Here is a 20,306-nt window from a genome sequence, read left to right as displayed (position 1 = left end):
TTTTCTAGTCACCATCTTCTTCTTTTATATTTTCCTCTAAAGCACAATTAACTTCTGCTTTCAATTTTGAAGGCCACAGGGGAAAGAAGACAAAGTGAGACATCGAGGAAGTACTGAAAAATGACAACAACAACAAAATTTTAAAAATCCTCTAAATTAAAAATCTCCTGAGATGTTAAGTTTTAAAAGCCTAAAGGGCAGAATAAAAATGCAAAAACCATCATGCTTGAGCATAAATCATTTTGAAATGAGAAGATAATTAACTTTTCCCCCTTATTTTTTTAGATATGTAAAATACAGAGCTACAAATTAAGGCAAACAAAGTAAAATAAAGTTGCAACATGAGGTCAAATTGTCTGTTGTGTTTCTATGCATTGTGTCATGGTTCCCCCTGGTGTTCACATTGTGTCACTACACCATTGCAACTATGAGAAAAGTTACGCACTCTCCCTCTGAGCAGGAGCCACTAGTTCCTACATAGATGTTACACATGGCGGTGACACAATAACTCCTCATGAAGCTTCCCCCCGAGAGCACAAAGCATTCATTAAAATGTTAAATACCAGCCTAAACGATTCAACGTCTCTATGAACTGTGACAAAATTAATCACAGTGTGGCAAATCACAGGGAAGATGAGGCGCTTATTAAAATGTACAGCACGATTCCTCACGAGGAGCAGCTATAAAAACCTGCAGCCAAAACTGTAATAGCCAATAACTTTTGCAAATTGGCTGGCTTTAGATTGAATAAATAGACTTCTTATTTTAATTATCCCAAATGAATGATTCGGATTAACTATCTTCTAAAAAAAAAACTACTTGAATACTGGCGGCAGACATTGAAATGCAAAGATAAATCTGCTAATTATTCAAAGTTTTACAATTCCTCTTTTCATCAAAGAGTTGGAAAAACTACTTATGTTTCTTTTCTCCTTTTTTTCTCCTCTTCTCAAAGTAAAGAAGTCCTTTTTCAACTTCATTTACCAGGAAAAACAATGTAGTGTGGGCAGAGCTGCACATCTCCAGTGGCCAATTTCTGGATTTGAGACATAACTCTGAGGATTAGCTGCAAGAGCAGTTAATTGCTTTAAACCAATGACGCTGAATTAATCCTTTGATTTTTGGACTCCTTTTATGATTAGAGCAAGTACGCAGGGAGACAAGAGGGAGAGAGGGAGGGAGGAGAGAAATGAAAATGTGAGAGAGAGGGAGGGAGGGAGAGAGAAAGAGTAATGGAGAGGAAAAAGAAGAAACAACAACCTGACAAAGACTGAGGCAGCGACGGCGAGCTCGACGGTCTTTCATCGGGGAGGTAATGATATGAAACCTGTAATCTACAGGAGGCGGGGGTCGGCGGGGAGATCAGATGACTAATTATTACTGTGTTCTGAAGCCTGAAGCAGTGCACTCTGGGAAAGTGGTGCGCGGGGCACGGGGGGGGGGGGGGGGGGGGGGGGGCTGAGTCCTGGCAGAGAGACTCTGATCACCCAGCTGAGTGTATCAAACAGACCCAACTCTTATTTTGGTTTCCATTTCTGGCTCAGCAGGTGGCGGGTGAGTGTGTGTGTGTGTGTGTGTGTGTGTGTGTGTGTGTGTGTGTGTGTGTGTGTGTGTGTGTGTGTGTGTGTGTGTGTGTGTGTGTGTGTGTGTGTGTGTGTGTGTGTGTGTGTGTGTGTGTGTGGACGTCTGTGTGTGTGCAGAAAGGCTGAACAGGGAATTCGTTTTTTTTTTTTGGTTTCTTTTTCTATAAAGCCATCTCGAGCTCGAGCCACAAGAGTAAAGTGACTTTTTAAGGCTTTTTTTATCATTAGTTCGTGTCAAAGAGCCGTTTCTATGACAACAGAGATGAGTTTTTCTCTGAAACGATTTCGAGAGATTGCACCTTCAACAGTGAGCGTTTCAGCTGAGTCTGTTTTAATCTTCTACACTGTTGCTCAGAGACTGATAATAAAGTTGTTATTTTTTTTGTATTTCACTGTCAAGGGTAAACAACAATTAGTTATATAAGACATGAAGAGGATCAATGCTGAGTGAGGCCGTGTGCTTAAAAAGTTAACCTCTTAAGAGATGCTTTTTTTTTGTGCAACATAATGAACCGATAATAAAAAGCTTCTTTCCTTTCAACCCTTTTGATTACAGTCATAACTGTGGTCTCCTTTCAAAGGCGCCTCTTTATGTCTTACAATAAAAAAAGTCAAGACTGAATTTAAGAGATATTGAACCAAAGTTACAAATGGTAAAATACACATTTGCCTTGCCTTTGGTTTCAGTATTAAGAAGTGAATGTCAGGCCTGAAGTAGTGGCTTTTACACACGATCAGCCATAACATGAAACAGGTGACAGTTTTTATTGTATGAATGATCGTTGTGTGTGTGAATATATCGGAGTAATCCTGAGTTTGCTTTGAATTTTTAAAACTAGTCTTAAAACCCATTTTTACTCTCTGGCTTTCAACACCGCATGAGACTCTGCTTTTGTTTTAGTGTTTTATGGTTTGCTTTTATTTATTGTTTTATTGTTTCTAATTGCTTTTAAAAACAATGAAACAACTATTCTACTGTCTGTTTTATTTATTTTATTCCCTTTAATTGTTTCATGTCTCTATGTACAGCACTTTGTTTTCAACTACGGTTGTTTTAAAGTGGTATATAAATAAAGTTGAGTTGAGTTGAATCATTCAAGGTTTCATTTGAAATTTAGTTTGTAGATTTAACTTTTTCTGTAAACATTATGGCATGTGTTAAGCAATGTAGCACCACATCTGCAAGTGTGAACTGCACCAGCTGCTGTTGTTGGATGGATAATTTGTCAGGATTGTGTGAAGATTGATACCGCCGCAGACCAAAAACATGACTACCGGAGTTTCAAAAGGTTAAAAACATCAACACAATGTCACAACTGGTGGATTCATAACTAAAACTTTCAACAATAGCTGAAAATCCCACATCCTAATATGACCTGCCTTGACGACCCCCTATGGAAGTGTTAGGATCAGGATCAGGATCAGGATCAGGATCAGGATTAGGATTAGGATTAGTTTAGCGCTGAAGATGAAAGCAACAGAGGCTTCATGTCGACATGCACTACGAACACAGACACTCACACTGTGATGTTTAAGATGCAGTGACAGCACATAGTGTCACTGGGAGAGAAGTTTAGGGCGTAGGTTTGGGTTTGAGTTTAAAGAACCAATGTAGTGGATGGAAAAATCCATATTTGCATGCATGTGTGTGTGTGTGTGTGCAGTCACGTCTCAGTAAATTAACAGTACTGACCCCCTATTTGCACAATCTCCTCCTGTTGCTTGTATCAAAGCATGATCCAGTCCAATGTCACGTTCTGTTCCACCTGCTTCTTTAACATGTTATCCATTAAAAACAATGACAAAATCACATTCATAACCACCACAGCTTCTAAAACCACACCAAACCTAACAGAGCTGTACAACAGGACATCACTCACCCACTAAACACCCACCTCACCCCACGTCCCTCAGGACGCACTTATGGCGCATTTCCACTAGCACGGTTCGGCTCGGTACGGCACGGCTCGGCGCGCTATTGCGTGTTTCCACTAGCACGCAGTACCTGCAACCGGGTACATTTTTGGTATCACCTCAGCCCTGGTTCCAAGCGAGCCGAAGCGTTACTAAAACGTGACGTCAGCCGACTGCCTTCCACTGATTGGCCGATGAGTGTCGTCACTGGAAGCGACGACCGACAACAGAAATGTTCCTGCTGAAGCCTGAAGCCTGTTATTACCAGATAATTTCTAATGTTGAGACTGGCTCTGTTATTACGTGACTTTATTCAGTTTTAATATTTTTTCATGCGAGAAAGTAACTGTTTAGATCCCCATGTGCGGTTAGTTTATCCAAACGACGGCTGTTTAGAAGTTTGCCCCGATGTTTTTCGGAGAAGTGAAGCTCCAGGTCCGAGCAGCGACCGCGACATCACAGAGGCAGCAGCCCGGCTCCTGACGTGCTCCGCCGGCCAGCCTACCACCGTCACCCCGAGGAGAACAGACCGCTAATTAACTTCCCCGATGGCTTTTAGAGGTTTACCACCGGCTGGTTAAACTCTTAAATGTTGGTCTCATTGATGAAATCTAACAATTGTGGCTGTAGCAGAAGTTTGTTTGTGGTTAGAAAGAAGAGCAGCACTGCCTTGGGGTCTGTACGCACAGAAAACACCACATTTACATCAATAAATAAATGTTTTACAATGAACCAGGCTGGCAAGACTCTCCGGTAAGGCATATTGAACGGTTAAATGCCGTTAACGGGACGAGAGCAGTCAAAACGGCGGTTTAAAGCTAGCTACAGCGAGGGTAGGTTCACTTCCTGTTTTCAAAGTAAAAGCACCAATTCTATCGTAATGGCTTTCCTTATGATAAAAGGCAACGGGTATTTTATTTTGTGAAAATAACCGGAAGTGCGTTGCTCACTACGGCTAGCTTTAGTAACGCCGACTTCGTCGAAACAAAATTGTAAACAGCTGGTATTTAGTCAGATTTTCAACACGTTGGGGATCTAAACGACTACTTTCTCGCCTGAAAATGATTCAAATGTTGCTAAAGTTATATATTTACAGAGTTTAGAGCGTTGCTCGGCGACGTGTAAATGACGTCACGGCGGCACTAGTGATACTCAGTTGTAATGGAAACACAACCAAACCGAGCCGAGCCGTGCCGTGCCGAGCCGTATCGAGCCGAGCCGTGCTAGTGGAAATGCGCCAATAGAGGGCGATGATGAGGTGCAGAAGGTGCTTTGGTAAACGCCTCATCCCGGCTGTCACAGCGACCCTGAACCAAAGGCCTCGATGAACAGACCAGAGTGTGGACTTTTTGGGGGGATTGGTTAATGTGTTGTATAATATGTGTTGCCCCAGTGTTACCGTCCTGCTCTGCTCTCGTGGTGGAGTTTGAAATGAAGAGGTATTGTGAGAAAGAATTTCCCTAAAGCAGTGGTAGTGGGGTCCAAGGACCTCCAGGGGTCCCTGAGAGAGTTCAAGGGGGTCCACTACTTTTTCTCGAAATTTTACCACTTTTTTTTTCTAGAATTATAAAAACATTTTCCTAGAATTTTACCACTTTTTTTCTATATATTTCTCTAAAAACTGTTTCCAAACGTTTATGCCATCGGCCCTGATTTGAACGTAGATTGACTAACTGTGCGTTCACACCAAAAGCTTTCAAAGCTTCAAAAACGCCAGAAGTCATTCATTTTCAATGAGAGCGACCTGAGCAACCAAAGCGTCGACTGCCGTCAGCCGCGCTTCCAAAGCGTCACCAGACAAGAAGTTGAGTCTCGGTTAACTTTATGGTAATTAGCTATGACGCGGTTCGGCGGCAACCAGTCAGAATAGAGGTGTCCTTCGGCTTCTTTAAATGACCAGCACCATCGAACTTTGATGTGAAGCGACCAAAAGTGGCTAAAAATATTTTGGAAGCTGTCTTGTCTGAAGCACAACCTCGGGCGACTCTGTCTCTTTGGAAGCTTTTGGTGTGAACTCACAGTAAGAAAATAATGTGATTCAGTGTCAGAACAAATATTAGTGTACTTCTTTGTGTTTGTCCATGGTCTAATTTGTGTCAATTTAGAGGTCCTTGATGTAAAAAAGTTTCAGAACCACTGCCCTAAAGGGACAATAAAGTCTAAAGTGTTGTTCATGTACAGGGACATGTCTCATTGTAAACTTTAAAGTGTCCACTTTTGGCGACTCACACTCTGAAGGAGGCCGGTCCGTCCTCTCTGCTGCTCCTGGATCCTCCTCTGGGTGTGGGACCAGAGAGGACCGGCCGCTGCTGCCCACGGTGGTGAAGGTGAGGGTTGAGACGGAGGACGTGTGGTGGGCGTGGAGACGAGCTGAGGAGCTGCGAGGACGTCTTGTGTGGACTCTACCAGGCTTTAAATGGGATTTTAAAAAAAGAAGAAGAATTTCAGTTTGAGCTGTGGTGAATCCTGCAGATGTGTGACTCAATTAAACAGAGTTTTTTATAAAGGTGAGGCATGTGTTTAATAACCAGCACACCGAGGTGTACAAAACACACACACACAAACACACAGGAGTGACAAATCAGTGCAACAGACTTTCAGCCCATAGAGGTCAGTGCAACAAAGCTTTTCTGCCATTGAAGATTTAGTATGGAGCTGCTGCTGTTGCGGAGTTACTGCTCTGATCCTCATGATTTACACATGTAATTGTGTATTTACACGGCCATTACTAGAAAGCTGCCTTCATATGTTACGTCCATGTTAGTCTGGAGCAACATTACACCAGGACTAATGACTTGGTTTCTGCTCCATGTCCCTGCAGCTGCAAGATAAATCCTTAATCCCCAACCTTTTAACTTTGTTTATATCTGCTTTAATTGATTTTATTGTCATGCTGTCTATGTGTTTGTGTCGAGTGATTGTTCCTACGCTTGATGTCATTGTAAATGACGGCTTTGCCCTCAATGACTAGTGAGTTCAAATAAAGACGCAACAATAATAATCTTAATTTCATGCTTTTGATTGGACTTTAAAGGGAAATCCATCCTTCAATCACTCTCATTATGTTACACAGCTCTATGATGCTACCATCAGTTTGTGGTGGCAAAAATGTTCTTTGACTTATTTCAGTTTCTCGTTTTACTCCAAAACACATCATCTACTTCAGGTTATCATTTCCTACATTTCCCAGGTTGCACTTTTTATTTATTACAATAATAAGTGGAAACATCCAAGGATAAAAAATGGAGATACCAAAAAAAGTGCAGTTCCTCTACTGACCACTAGAGGCTGCAACAAGAAGTCAATCCCCATAGACTCCAATGTTAAAATGCCCAAATTTATAGACATGTCTACAGCCTGATTCATTTTTATGTAACTCAGCTGTATATATTTAATTAAGGCTTAAAGTTATGCACAGTTGAGCCCATTCACTTATTTACAGTCTATTGTCAATAATTGCATCCAAGCTGCCTCTGATAGCTGTTAAATGGTTCTGTACATTGGGGGCTGTACTTGTTGTCACTGTTGTCCGTGTCAGTTCTGCAGGACTGACTAAAATCACTGGCACCCAACAGTGCTGCTGATATAGACATTTTTGTTGTTTTTTTGCATCAAGATCCATTTTCACCACGCGACAAGTGTCTCAGTGCGACGTCGCGCCATCTGTGTTCGGCCAGCTATTTATTACAGAAGAAAAAAAAAGAAAAGAAACAAAACAACCTCGAGCCCAGAAATGGTGAAATGTTCCATGATAACAGTTTTTAAATAAGAATCTATTTTCGCAGAGTCTTATAATTCACGTCAGCTCCTCGTGGGGACATCTGATCCTCATATGCAAACGCACACATCGGCACGTACTGTACGGACGAGCTGACACTCACACACCCATAGGTATGACCCGTCTCTCAACCGAGGATCACATACGAGCAACAGAGAGAGGAGCCAGACACGTCTCTCCCTCCCTCCCTCCCTCCCTCCCCGATGCCCTTCCCTCTCTCCCGCCTGTCTGTCAGAAAAGACCCGAGCCTTAAGTGTGTGTGATGCTCCCATCAGCCTAATTATCAGGGTGGAGGGAAGCACAACACTTCAGCAACAGCTCTCCAAATGTCCTCTACTGCCACACACTGCCATCCCCACAGGAATAAATGTCTGTGTGTGTGTGTGTGTGTGTGTGTGTTAATGTGTGTGTAAGACGATGCTTTTTGCTTATTGACCTAGTCTGTGGGTGTGAGCTGGCATGTTTGACTGTTTAAGTGAGTGTAAATGTGCATCAAGATTTAGAGTTTATTAAGTGCAGAGCTCAAGCATGAGTAAATACGCCACACCTTTCTTTTTTTCTTTCCTTCTGTGTGTGTTTGTGTGTGTGTGTGTGTCTCAGAGCTCAGGATTTCTCTCTTTCTGCAGAGCGAGGCATGTAGAGGACTTTGAAAGATAACTTCTGGGCCAACTCTGACCTCCTGCTGAGATCAGAGTTTGTCGACGACTCAGGAGACTCAGGGGGAACAGACAGAGACGATGAGGAAGTGTGTGTGGACGCCTGAACGTTACACCTGCAATATTATATCAATTTAATGGACAACAATTTGATGTTTGCCGGCATCGCAAAATCTGCCATGATATGATTTTGATTTGATCCAGTTCAGGGACCAGTGATGAATATGAGACGATATTACATGCCGATTTAACACAGTCACTTCCAATCATATAAAATTACAAAAAGCTACAAAAAATATTACTGACATTTCTGCTTCTGAGCTCAGGGAGACGTTTAAATGAAAAATAAGTGGACACAGATTTGGTGTGATCTGATATTCTGAATAAGAAACATCAGGCTTCAGACAGTCTGACAAATTCATGACTGGTTTTGAATTTCTTATGCAATTAGGGAAATAAAGAGAGAGAGAGTAGCCAGAGACACTATCTGGACTGGAATAGCTCAAACCGTGAAAAGAGCTACACTACGGAGGCTAATGGGATTTCTTGGTTTCCCTCATCAAACTCATCAAATACACAATCCAACAACTCCAAAACGCTCTGGTGGACAAGTTGTGACCTGCACATTCACCACGCTATGAGATAATAACGGAACGTTACGAGACGGAGTTGTTTTAGATGTAAATTCATGCAAAACCACATTCCCGTGGGGGCAGTTTTATGGCAAGCAGTCTCTTTTGCCTCGAAAACAACTCTGTCTCGTAATGCTCTGTTGTATAGGGATTATAACTATAGGGATTATGGCAATGGGCCAATTTGCCAAAATGTTGAACTATCCCTTTAAATAGTAAATAAGAGTAATGAATACCTTGGTTGACACAAACTGCTCCCATTTGTTCTCAACGGCTCTCTCTTTCCTCAGCGTCTTCATCGTGGCGCTGCCTCCGCCCGGGTCCCTGTGAATGTGAATGGGGAAAACGACAGTTGTGAATCGCCGATCACCCCTGCGACCTTCTGCGACTTCGCCGCTCGTCCAGAATGGACCTACGAGGCAGAGGCAGCTCGAGAGTCGCTCAAGCCATTATCGAAAACATAATTCACCTTATCATAAAAAAAAAAAAAGATTAAAAAAAACCTTACAGTGTCTTAGATTGATGCCCAACATCAGAGCGGCTCGCCTGGTGGAGGGCCCGGCGGTGGCGTAACCTTGCGATAATGTTTCATTTCATCCTCTCCTTGTCTTCCTGTACAGTAATACCTCAGCTGGATCATTTGGCCCATAAAGCTTAAGACTTTCTGGGAAATTGGATTTGAAGCTGACTGAAGGCCCTGGAGGCTGTAACATGATGACGTCTGGGTACAAAAAAAAAAATCTTTTTGTATCTCTTTTCCTTCCCGTCTTTCCTTTCTTTCCTTTTCTTTTTCATGTTTCTATCAATTATTCAAGGCAATAATATTTCCGTAGCGCGCTCTTCGAGGAACCATTTTGACTCAATGTGGCGCAGTCGCCTTTAAACTTTATGAACCCATCTATTCTCCCGGTCCAGGTCTCCTCTGACATGTGAGGGAGCCGCAGCATTAAAATCATTATGCTCCTTGCCGCTCTAAGTACCATTAAAAGCAACAGAAAAAGGGACACGACAGAAGGTGTGTAGGAGGGAAACCTTAAAGATCAGCGTAGAGCTCTATCACGGCCAGATAAAGTGTGAGCGATGTAAAGGAAAGACGGCGGAACCTTGGAAACAGCTGCCTTTGAGGAACTTAAGTAGTCTTCAGCTGCAGCTCTGTGGGTTAATCATATGAGTAGAAGCACCACGCAGAGGCTACTTCTGCACTTTTTCTCCATTTTCTCAACTCTCGACTCCCCGCGGTGGGTCAATATCCCGGGAGCTGGCAACCTGAGGGTGGTGAAGGAGGGAAGATGGAAGAATGCAATCTCCCTGCTAAGCCTGGACTCCCTCCAGAGCTTTGGACTTTATATTTCATCCAGCTCTGTCAGCCGGTGCCTGCAGCTCCTGATCACCGCGGCCACCCTTCATCACCGCCACCACCACCCCCTCCATCCTCCTCTACAGAGCAGATATGACGTCTCTTCAGGTGGCCCCACCCCTCCAACCCGCCTGCCCGCCGCTTCAAAACAGTGAGGATTTGACAGAAGTTAGTCATCGGTCAGCGTGCGGAGGTCAGCGCCGTAATGAGCCGCTGGCTGATGGAGATGTCACTCACGCCGCAGTGTTTTTTACCCTCTGGACTGGAGCCTCCAGGCAGCGGAATCGCTCTTAAATGGTAAATGACACTTCATGTATTATGTATGGAGAGTTTGAAACAGGTCGCCGGCGTCATCTTAACGCTCTGTGTGCGTGCGTCGTCCTCTGACTGCTCACCGTGAATGTGTTATTATCCTGTCAAGACACACACGGCGTCTAAAATCACTGAAGGATTACTAATTCATAAACATCTACTGTTGCAGGGGTCAAGTTTTAACTAGAGTTAAAACTGTGTGCCTCTGGAGCAGGAAATGTGGTGGGAAAACTCTCCTCCCTGAGTTACAAACAATGAATAAAGACCAGAGGTGTTTTAACAGAACATTATGACGTCACAGTGGAGTTTTAAACTGTGTCATTGTCAGTTTATGAATTTGAGGTGAAACGTATTTTGTTCATCTTCAAGTCCAAGTGAATGCCAAATGCCAAATCTGTAGGAATTGCCTCTAGGCGGTCTTGACATATCACATTCAAAGAGGTCAGAGATGTGCTTTGTGAGGCCAGCGACTCGACCTTTGACCACCGAAATCGACATTTGTGCCAGATTCGAAGGGATTGCCTTGAGGAGTTACTGCGATAACGCATTCACAGAGCAGAAACAGTGTTTTGGGAGGTTAAGGTGACCTTGACCATTGATCACCAAATTCTAATCTTTGACCTGTAGTGAATATTTGTACCAAAATCTGAAGAAACTCTCTCAAGGCATTACTGTCACACTCACAAATACTGGATGGACTCACCAACCCTGAGGCATAAAAACTCCACTGAGACCTAGATTTTCTACTTTTCTACTTTTCAAGAACAGCACTTTTTTTTTTTTTTTTTTTTGGCCAAACCTTCCATGAGTTTTAAAGATGTGGAGTGATTTGGTATATTCTCATACAGCCATCTTAGCTTCAAAAGCAAATGATGATAACCTTAGACTTTAGACTCACTTGAGGTCCCAGCAGGCAGTGAGGGGGCCGACTCTGCCGGAGCCGTCCAGGGTCAACGCCTCGAGCAGCCAGTTCAGACAGCAGAGCTGGCGATAGATGACCTCCCTGCAACAGCACACAAAGACACGAGCTTCAGCATCTATCTGGCGATTTGTTCGCCTGCACGAATCCATCGCTGTGCTTTATAATGGTAATTCTAAATTCAGAAGTTGAAGTAAAAGAAAAGCAAAAAAGACTCTACAACAAAAAAAATGACACATTTTTATCGACCCAGTCAGATCCAGGCCTCTGGAAACAAAAACCCTTAATATTAATATTAATTATGAACAGACCAGTACACAACATTTTCTTTTTCAGAATAAATAGCAGTTGTATAACATCATTTTCCTTTATCGGCTTAACCTCAGCCCTTGACCGGGGGGGGGGGGGTCAACACAGAGGATCTGAATTATTTACATCTTGAGAATAGCACAAACATGAAAGACCCGAACAAACAGGAAAGCTAATTTTGCTCCAACGGAAACAGGACCATTGATCTGTTGATTGGTAGGGTTGGCTTTCATTTTAATTGTAGCGAATCTGATTCCCTGTTTTGATTTCGGCCCCTAATTTTCTCAATTTCAATTCTTGTAAGAGAAGGGGTCAGAAAAGTTTGCATGGTGTAAATTAGGAGGCTAACCTGAGTTCTTTGGGTGTGCTCTTTCTGTATGGGTGGTCTGTGAGTGCAGAAAATACTTCGCCAGCTTTTTCTTGTTCTACTGCTGGTCGGCGGACTGCCAACCGAAGACGAAGCACAAATTGAAACTGTTTAGGAACCGTTTAGGGCAATCGAAATGAAAACTTCTTAACGATTGCAAAGGAATTAAAAAGTTTGAACCAGTTCATTCAATTCTCAATGCTCAACCCTCTTTATACCATACCATACCATACGAATTACTTGACTAATATTAAACAGAAGGTGAAAATACAGGACATGTGGGAAAAACATGCAGTAACAGTTCATCAATGACAAAGACAAGTGACTGTCAGAACCACTGCTGTTGAAGCATCAGCTCAGAGAGGTGACACACTCACATCTATTGTACAACACTATTCTCTGACGGACAGAGCGCTGGCTCATTACTCATGCTAGATTTTGAAAAGAGTTTTTTATTATTTTTTTTTTTTTGGATGAGTGAAAGTGCACTGAGCAGAATAATGTCAGACTTTGTAGTACTTTGGTTGTTCTGTGCATCATTGCTGCTGCAGTGTCTGAACAGCTCACTCAGGTTACTATGGAGGCGTCACAGTTTCTATCTGGAGCTTTAAAGGCAGGGACAAAAAGGGGAAAAGAAGTCATTTTATAATATGAAGTTAAAATGTCAGAAATGTTTTTCTATATGAAGCCAATATTTTCCCTTGAACACCAACACGTTGTTCAAATTATTGACTACAGTGACACTTGATTCATTTTTTGACTTGTGGTTTTTCTCAGTTATGTTTGTTTTTCTATTGTTGGGTGTCTGACTGACTGATATATCGACTGTGGTCATTTTGTTCTGTGGTGAGTGTGTGGTTGTGGTTGTGTGTTAGGGCTTGAATGTCAAAGATTTTACTTGTCCGTATAGGTATCTCTGGAATAAAACAACAATTGGTAACTTCTGCTGCTAAACAACACAATACTACAAGATGGTGTTTGATGAAATGTAAAACACAGACTAAAACAGCTTCACAGTTACAGTCAGTGTTTTGCTGGAGCTGTGGCGCAGACATCAGAACGGAAACTGCTGCGAGCCTTTGTTTCTCTGATAATTTATGAACAAAACAACTGAATCACAATTGAGCTTGTAAGAGCCAGAATTTATGAATATCTTTTTTTTTGTATATCTAGAGTGCTAGAATTGAATTGTTTTGGGATTATGTCACTGACAGCTCCAGTTGGACATGAGAGCTGTGAAAGGGAGTGATGGAAATTTTTTTGATTTTTCTTTTAGTAAATTTTTGTTTTTGAAGACAGATATATCTCGTTTTTCATTCCTACCTTTCTGCCTCTCATGTGGCTTTGACACCATGAAGGAAAGCCACAACAGAGCTCATAGGACTTGATATTACAATCCCAAGATTAATCAGCACCTTTTTGATATCAAGTTGATGGGGTAAAGACTTTATTGGGATCATCAGGTAGGCACCCTCCTTCGTTGGTGTTTTGTTGATAGACCCACAACACCTCCAGAAAGCTCAACGGTGACACCTGGCATCCCAGGTGTGCTCCCCTCCACCATTACCCCTCTTCTTCGTCATTTTGCAGCCCAGTTGTGATCCTTCCTCTTCAGCCAAATCCAGTTGCTGCTTCGCTCTGCAGGTTCTGATAGCAACCTGACGGCCTGTCCTCGACTTCCCATTCGCTTCTGAAGCCTGGTTGTTGATGTGGCTACAAACCCTCTGCAGCCTAACTCTACCAGGAGCACAGAAATGTCCTCTCCATAACAGCAGAGAATAAAACCAGTAGAAACACTGAAAAAGGTAGTTTAACTTAGTATAGTGGACACAGGACACCTCAGAGCTGAGCTGTCTAACGTTTGTTTAGGTTGTTTCTCTGCTAACTTATAACTCTTCATCTGGTTCAAACACATGGTTGATATCCAGACTGAAAAATGTTTCTCAAAGGGGAATTATGCAACTCCGGTTGCTTTTTTCTCTACAGAGCTCCCCCTACAGTTTTCCCCTAGAAATGTGCATTTGTTTTCAACAAAGCTGATGAGAAGGCAATCCGTAGTGGAGTGATCTCTACCGCGGTAGATAACCTTAACAAGAGATTACAGATTCCCGGACGTGTTTGTGTCGTGGTGCCATCAAGCAGTCCATGTTTCTCTCGAGGTGAGATCTGGGACACTGGGTCGGAGGCGCTGATCTGGTAAGGTTGTTTTTGAGCCAACAAGTCATTTAACCATCACAATTACTTCGAAGCTGTTTAATTAAAGTAAATATCTTGCATAGTTCCTCTTTAATGTGGCTCGGGTGTCACCAGTCGAGGCCGGCAATTACAACGACGACGCACGCAGAGGGAGATCAAAGAAACTGTACCCATGAATAAAATTACACATTTCTCTAGGTTTGAGTATTGCTGAAAACATTTGCATAATGTGAACACACCACTCAACAGACTATGCAACACAGGCGTAGCTGTTAGATATTCCCACTCTCAACGAAGATAGATAGACTATCTGAAGTACTGCATCAGTGCCAACATGATAAATCCCCACTGTAGTTATTGTGCTTTATGAAAAGTCTCTAACTCTGGTCAGTTAAACAGCATTACAGTCAATGGTGAGGTGCCCCCCTCCCATTGCCAAAACCAACAACTGCATGGGAAAGCCAATCATACCCAACAATTCCAGTCAAAGAGTCCACTGAGGGTGAAATAAGTGGATGAAAACAATGACACAAGGGACCGGCTCTTAGAAAGAAGAGACGCAGTGGAGGCGACGGATGCTAAACATCTCTCTAAAAGCTTGGTTACACTGTCACCTGCAGTCAAGCGGTGCCGTCTGTCACCCCGACACTCTCACGCTTCCAGGCTTTATGACCACATCCATTCCCCCGTGATCTCTCCTAACCCATCAAACCTGATATGAATTCTGCCCGCCCCACCTCCTGTGCACAAAAATGTCGCTGCCCCGGGTCGCTGAGAGCTCTTTTCATTATCGACGAGGCCGTTTTGTCCGCCAGGTGGATGGTCTGCTAGATTAGGATCTGTCAGATGTCAGGTAACAGCCTTTGAACAGGGGTTGTTATTTTCCACAGGCCTTGCCAGAAAACAAGGCTGTGTTCTGGTAGCGGCAATAAAGCAGCGTCAGAGGGAATGCATGTTGAGTTGGAGATGATGTATAATAAACAACAGGCTGTAGAGTGAAAATCTGTCCCCGTGGAGCCGAGCGCAGACAAATGTAAATGACGGAGGATTCCTACATCTGTGAGGATGAGGGAGCGCCTGAGTCCCTACTCTCCTATTTAGCATTCATTATTAGTATATGCATGATTAATACATGCTTTACAACACACTACGGTACAATATAATCTGTAATGTCCAACGGCAAACTGCTAGAGAGTAATTCACAGAGACTTGAGCCCTGTAAAAAAAATAAACGTTTGAATTGGGACTGATAATTCCAAGACTTTATGACATATACAGTATACAGTATTGGTACAAATTCTCTTCGCCTAGACATTGCGTGTTTTTTTTCTTTAATATCTCTTTGTTGTGTTTTTTTTAATGAATGGGCCTCTATTTTGTTTGCATATCATGTTGGGGACACACACTCAGCGCTCACGTCATACCATATATAATACACCTGAAAAACTTTTACAAAGATAACAATGTTCAGTTCTGATAAGTGAAATGAAATAAACAAGATTACAAAATGCCATTGTAGGTTTTGTCTGCATTCAGAAAACTAGACACGCACATGACAAATTGCATGCAGATGGTAATTTTATTAAAATTTAAGATTTTAAAAAAGCAGCTGTGACTCATTATGAGTTGGGAATAATTCAAAATGCCAATGCATCATTTACCCATTCTCATTTGTGGTGATGAAAGATGTTTATACAGTTTATATATTGTATATGTAGCTGTTGCAAACTTCAGTATTTACTTACTATTGATGCACAAGTACAAATCACCACAGGCCAGTTTAAAGCTGTAAATGAATGGGATAGAAACTTCTAACATATATATTGTGAGTGTACTAATCCATATTATACATACACAGCTTCATGGGCAGTATTGACAGAGACTGATCTGATCACATTTTCATTATAATGTGTTTCTAAACCATTCAATATTTATATCTTACTTATAAATGCTGTCCTTGTTCCAAACCTCTATGGTCTCTAAGGCTGATATTTCTTTCAGTGATTCAAAGGGAATACAGTACAATGAATATTTATAATAAAGTGTCAGTTCCATTATTGCACTGGTCTGTAATGTTGACAGTTCGAGCAACTTCGGTGCAAACACACCTCTGCTCTTTAGCAGGTGTGGGAGCTGAAATACCCCTGCTTTGCTATTTAATCACTCTCAACCACATTACACTTGTGATGACATAACGTGCGATATGGACTTTGTGTACTGTATTTGTTCAAAAGCTATAGTCCTTGTGGATTGTAGGCCGTGCTGCCATCAAATCCTCAGTCTGCAGCATGAGATCAAAGCGATTCATAACAATCGCTGAGCAAGAAAAAAAAACAAACCCTCGATTCTTTTTTTTTTTGCTTTTGTGAAGCTCGGTTTTTGAGCGTGCGCTTATTGTCAGACAACGCCCGAGTTTCTAACAAGGCAGATTTGTCAGGAAAAACTTTTTCTGACACGTTTTTTCAGAGAGGTTAGCTCCGGTTCACACGGCATCAAAGGAGCCTGGCGTATGAAAGAAATACAAAATGAAAGCATCAGGCGTATCTGTCATTGTCAGATGTTTTTGCTTTAAATATTCAGCAATCTGCCTGTTTGTTTTTCTTTGTTTGATGTTTGCTGAGGTGTAGTAACACATCTCTTTGACATGAACCGAACATCTGAACACTGACTGTCAGCCAAGGTTGGAATAAGAGCATTGATTCCTTAAAATCAGATGCTTTTCAGACACCTCACCTCTTTCTTTACTGTGAAAATACATTGCAATCTGTGTCCTCATCTACACATGAGCCAGAATTGATTGTGAGACATTTTGACACTCCTGATGCATTTTGAAGGTCACAGCCTTGACATGTCCTACTATGTAATCACCTTAAGTCCTTCCTGCATGAAGGAAAACACAGCCTGCAGCTCAGCTTTACCTCGACACTACATCAGCTCTACCAGCAAGCTGCATGTGGTGAAGTACAGCCCAACATTGTATGAGCACTGGATGTTTGAAGGTTATATACCGAGCCTGTCAGGCGGAAGGACGAAGCAAAGCAGCTGCATTTCTTATGTGTCTCTCACTGAAATGAACAAACGCACCAGTGCTTTTTGAAGCTGCTCAGGAGTGAGTTTCTGCATGACTCCATCTCCACCTGCTCTGTCCATGAGAGAAATTGGAAGCAAAACTTTACTTAGGCCGCCTCCACAAGACAAAAAACAGAGGTATGAGGTGGTATGTGAATGCATCATACACCGACCAGGAGAGAGCTCAGGCTCTGTGGTGGAGCCTATAACAGCAACAAAGAACATTTACCTGAGAACGGTCATTTGAGTGTGGAAAATCCTCACCTCCTTCCACTTCACATCAGTGCAGGACGGAGCCCAAAAAGTCTACTTACTGTGCGTTCACACCAAAAGCTTTAAAAATGCCGGCAGTCAAAGCGTCCAAAGCTTCACCAGACAAGAGGTTGAGTCTTGGTTACCTTTATGGTAATTAGCGATGACGCGGTTCGGCTGCAACCCGTCAGAAGAGAGGTGTCCTTCCATGTGTCCTGCTCCTTCAAATGACCAGCGCAATCGAACTCTGACGTCAGTGAGGTGAAGAGCGACCAAAGCGGCTAAAAATATTTTGCCGTCTTGTCTGAGCGCATCGATCGGGCGATTTTGCCTCTTTGGCAGCTTTTGGTGTGAATGTACAGTTAGGCAGCCAGCTCACCTGCATGACTCTGTATTCACACCAAAATCGAGAGCGCAGGCGTCAAAGGGCGTCTGTCGTGGTGGCGGTGGCGAGCGTCGCAATTGAGAGCATCCAGAGCATCGATTTGAAGTTGAAAGAAACTCAACTTTATTAGTTATATTTTTCTTGTGTTCAGACAATTGAAATCAAGAGTGATGTTACCTGCTTGAGAGTTTCGACTGTGACTCCAGTCTTCCTCAGAAGCGTCATCCGACGTGTTACTGACGTGTCATTTATCAGCTGGTCGGTACGGTAATGACACGTCAGTAACACGTCGGATGACGCTTCTGAGGAAGACTGGAGTCACAGTCGAAACTCTCAAGCAGGTAACATCACTCTTGATTTCAATTGTCTGAACACAAGAAAAATATAACTAATATATTTGAGAAGACAAAATGAACATAATTAAAGCAGAAGTGAGTGATCCGGTCGTTTTCGCTAATGCTGCGTTCCAGGCAGGCTTTTGAAATCGTAAATTACAGCTTCAAGTCACAACTTACGACTTTGTAGCGTTCCAGGCAACCCACTCGTGTTTTTCCGACCTGTTTTACCTGTGAAAGTCACTATAACGGCCACTCGTAACTTCTGACCGGTGAACTCGTACCAGATCGAACTGGTACCACTTCACGGTCGGAAAAATACGAGTTTCCTTGAACGCACCATAACAGTCCTCGTCGCTACGTCACCACATTCACGGCGTTCCTTGGCTGCACACACAGCCCTGCATGCCGTTCTCTCTCCTCATTGGATAAAAACTGTAGGATACGATAAATGTTTTCTCTTCGGCTCAGAGCAGAGCAGAGGGACTGAGAGACCCGTGTTTCAGTCCAAACACTCTATGTAAGTGATTGCTGTCGGAAGATATAACTATTTAAGACTTATATTAACACAAATATATCACTCACTTCTGCTTTAATCTAACTCAACTTTATGCAAATGAGCAGACCGGGATTCCCAAAGCAGAAGGAAATGAAAGAGAAAAGAAGATAGAGGGAAAGAGAGGACGAAGAGGGAAGGAAAGCTCATAATGGTGGTCTTTGGTTTCCTGGAGCTGTATGATGCCTCTTTATTCATATACAGAGTATAATACTACTGTGTGACACTGTCTTCAGTATATATGACAATAAAGATTTGAATAATGAATAACACACATGAATGATAGTAGGCTATATGGTTATTCTTGCAAAGTGCATGGCTGGTTAGCCAACAAATAACCCATTGCGTTGATCCACCATCACCAAGAACCAGTTACCGTACTTTACTCCAATATTTTACATGAAGTATCTGTACTTTACTGTAGTTTTACTTGGAGGCAGAGCTGTGTTAGATAAAGATGAGGCACAGAATTCCTCTCCTGAGACCACAGTGTTATCTTAAAGTCCATGTCTGATACTTTAGAAATAAACAAAGATGCCCTTTTTCGATATGTTTGCTGTTTTTTTATCACAACCAAACTTCATTACAGCCAGAAAAAAGAAATATGAAAACATCGATGGCTCCTTTTGTTGAATCAATTGTATTTTTATGTCCATGTCTGCAGTCTTTGTTTCATATTCTACAAGCTTTTTATTCTCCAGGTTCTCCAGTCGTACAGGTTGTTTCTGTCATTATTACTTCTGTAAATCTGGAACAGCGCATTAACTGAATGTCGACTACTTTTGTATTTAATGTAAAAACTCAGTTCATACACTTTTCACTTGTACTGGAGCGAGGTCTGACCAGGAGGATCTATACTAAGATTCAGGTAATGGAGCTGTGGACTTTGCTCACCTCTGCTGTGTGTAATGTGTAATTGAGCCTTAAAGCATTCTGTTAACAGTGCAGTTAATCAAAGGCAGGAGGCAGCTCTTCCACAGCCTCTCACCTTAACACTTGAACACGAGGGTTCAAAGGCTGCCCAGTCTTAAATAATGTTACAGCAGAGGGTCTATATAATGTATTGTAACCTCACCTCGGTGCCTCACTCAGCAGTGGGGAGGCCAGGGAGTGATGGATGGGGGTGAAAGGTCGTGCTGACTGTCTCTTCTTCCTGCGTGGTCTCACTTCGTTCCCGCCTGAGCAGCTGGCTCCCGCTGGCACAGTCCACCTGAGAGATAAGGACAGAGTGACTATGGGATCAGCAGTGATCTGCAGGCATGAAGGGGAACAATATATCTACACTGCATGTCTGAGTGGGGCTCTAAACGTTCATACAGGGCCTATACATTACTGTGCCTATTTTAATAGCTAGTCCTCAGCATACTTTCTAATTTATTGTAAAGGCCTCGAAATTAAAATGGAGACAAAAGTGTATATATAGATGTGTGAAAACAAACTACAAAATTAAATTAAAAAGTATATTATATATACAGTATCATAGAGGAAGAATCCATCTTTTGCCACAGACAAGTAAAATCCCTTCAAAGTGGACAAGCAGCATGTTTGCATTCCAACACATTGTCCACTCTAAGTTTATTGACATCCGATCCTTGATGTAGGTCTATTGCTAAAAATAATATTTCAGTGTTTGTGGGGAGTCTAATACAGCTTTTAGTATAAAAGAGACAGGAAATGAGGAAATGC

General features: G+C 42.4%; 1 protein-coding gene across 1 annotated transcript in view; it reads right to left on the bottom strand.

Annotated features, from left to right (window-relative positions):
- The window catches only part of LOC310991931 (coiled-coil domain-containing protein 60-like), a gene marked incomplete at its 5' end in the record, with an annotated part of 40,974 nt that overhangs the window by 7,215 nt on the left and 13,453 nt on the right, over window positions 1-20,306 (bottom strand). Inside the window, 4 exons of the mRNA XM_083979859.1 lie at window positions 5,727-5,907; window positions 8,800-8,887; window positions 11,131-11,235; window positions 19,696-19,830. Of these exons, the coding sequence (XP_083835985.1) occupies window positions 5,727-5,907; window positions 8,800-8,887; window positions 11,131-11,235; window positions 19,696-19,830 (509 nt within the window). The remainder of the gene's footprint in view (window positions 1-5,726; window positions 5,908-8,799; window positions 8,888-11,130; window positions 11,236-19,695; window positions 19,831-20,306) is intronic.

The sequence above is a fragment of the Trachurus trachurus genome (genome assembly GCF_905171665.1).
Source record: "Trachurus trachurus genome assembly, chromosome: 9".
NCBI classification, from domain to species: domain Eukaryota; kingdom Metazoa; phylum Chordata; class Actinopteri; order Carangiformes; family Carangidae; genus Trachurus; species Trachurus trachurus.
The sequence above is the reverse complement of the archived record's forward strand: the minus strand, read 5'-3'. Positions and strand labels throughout refer to the sequence as shown.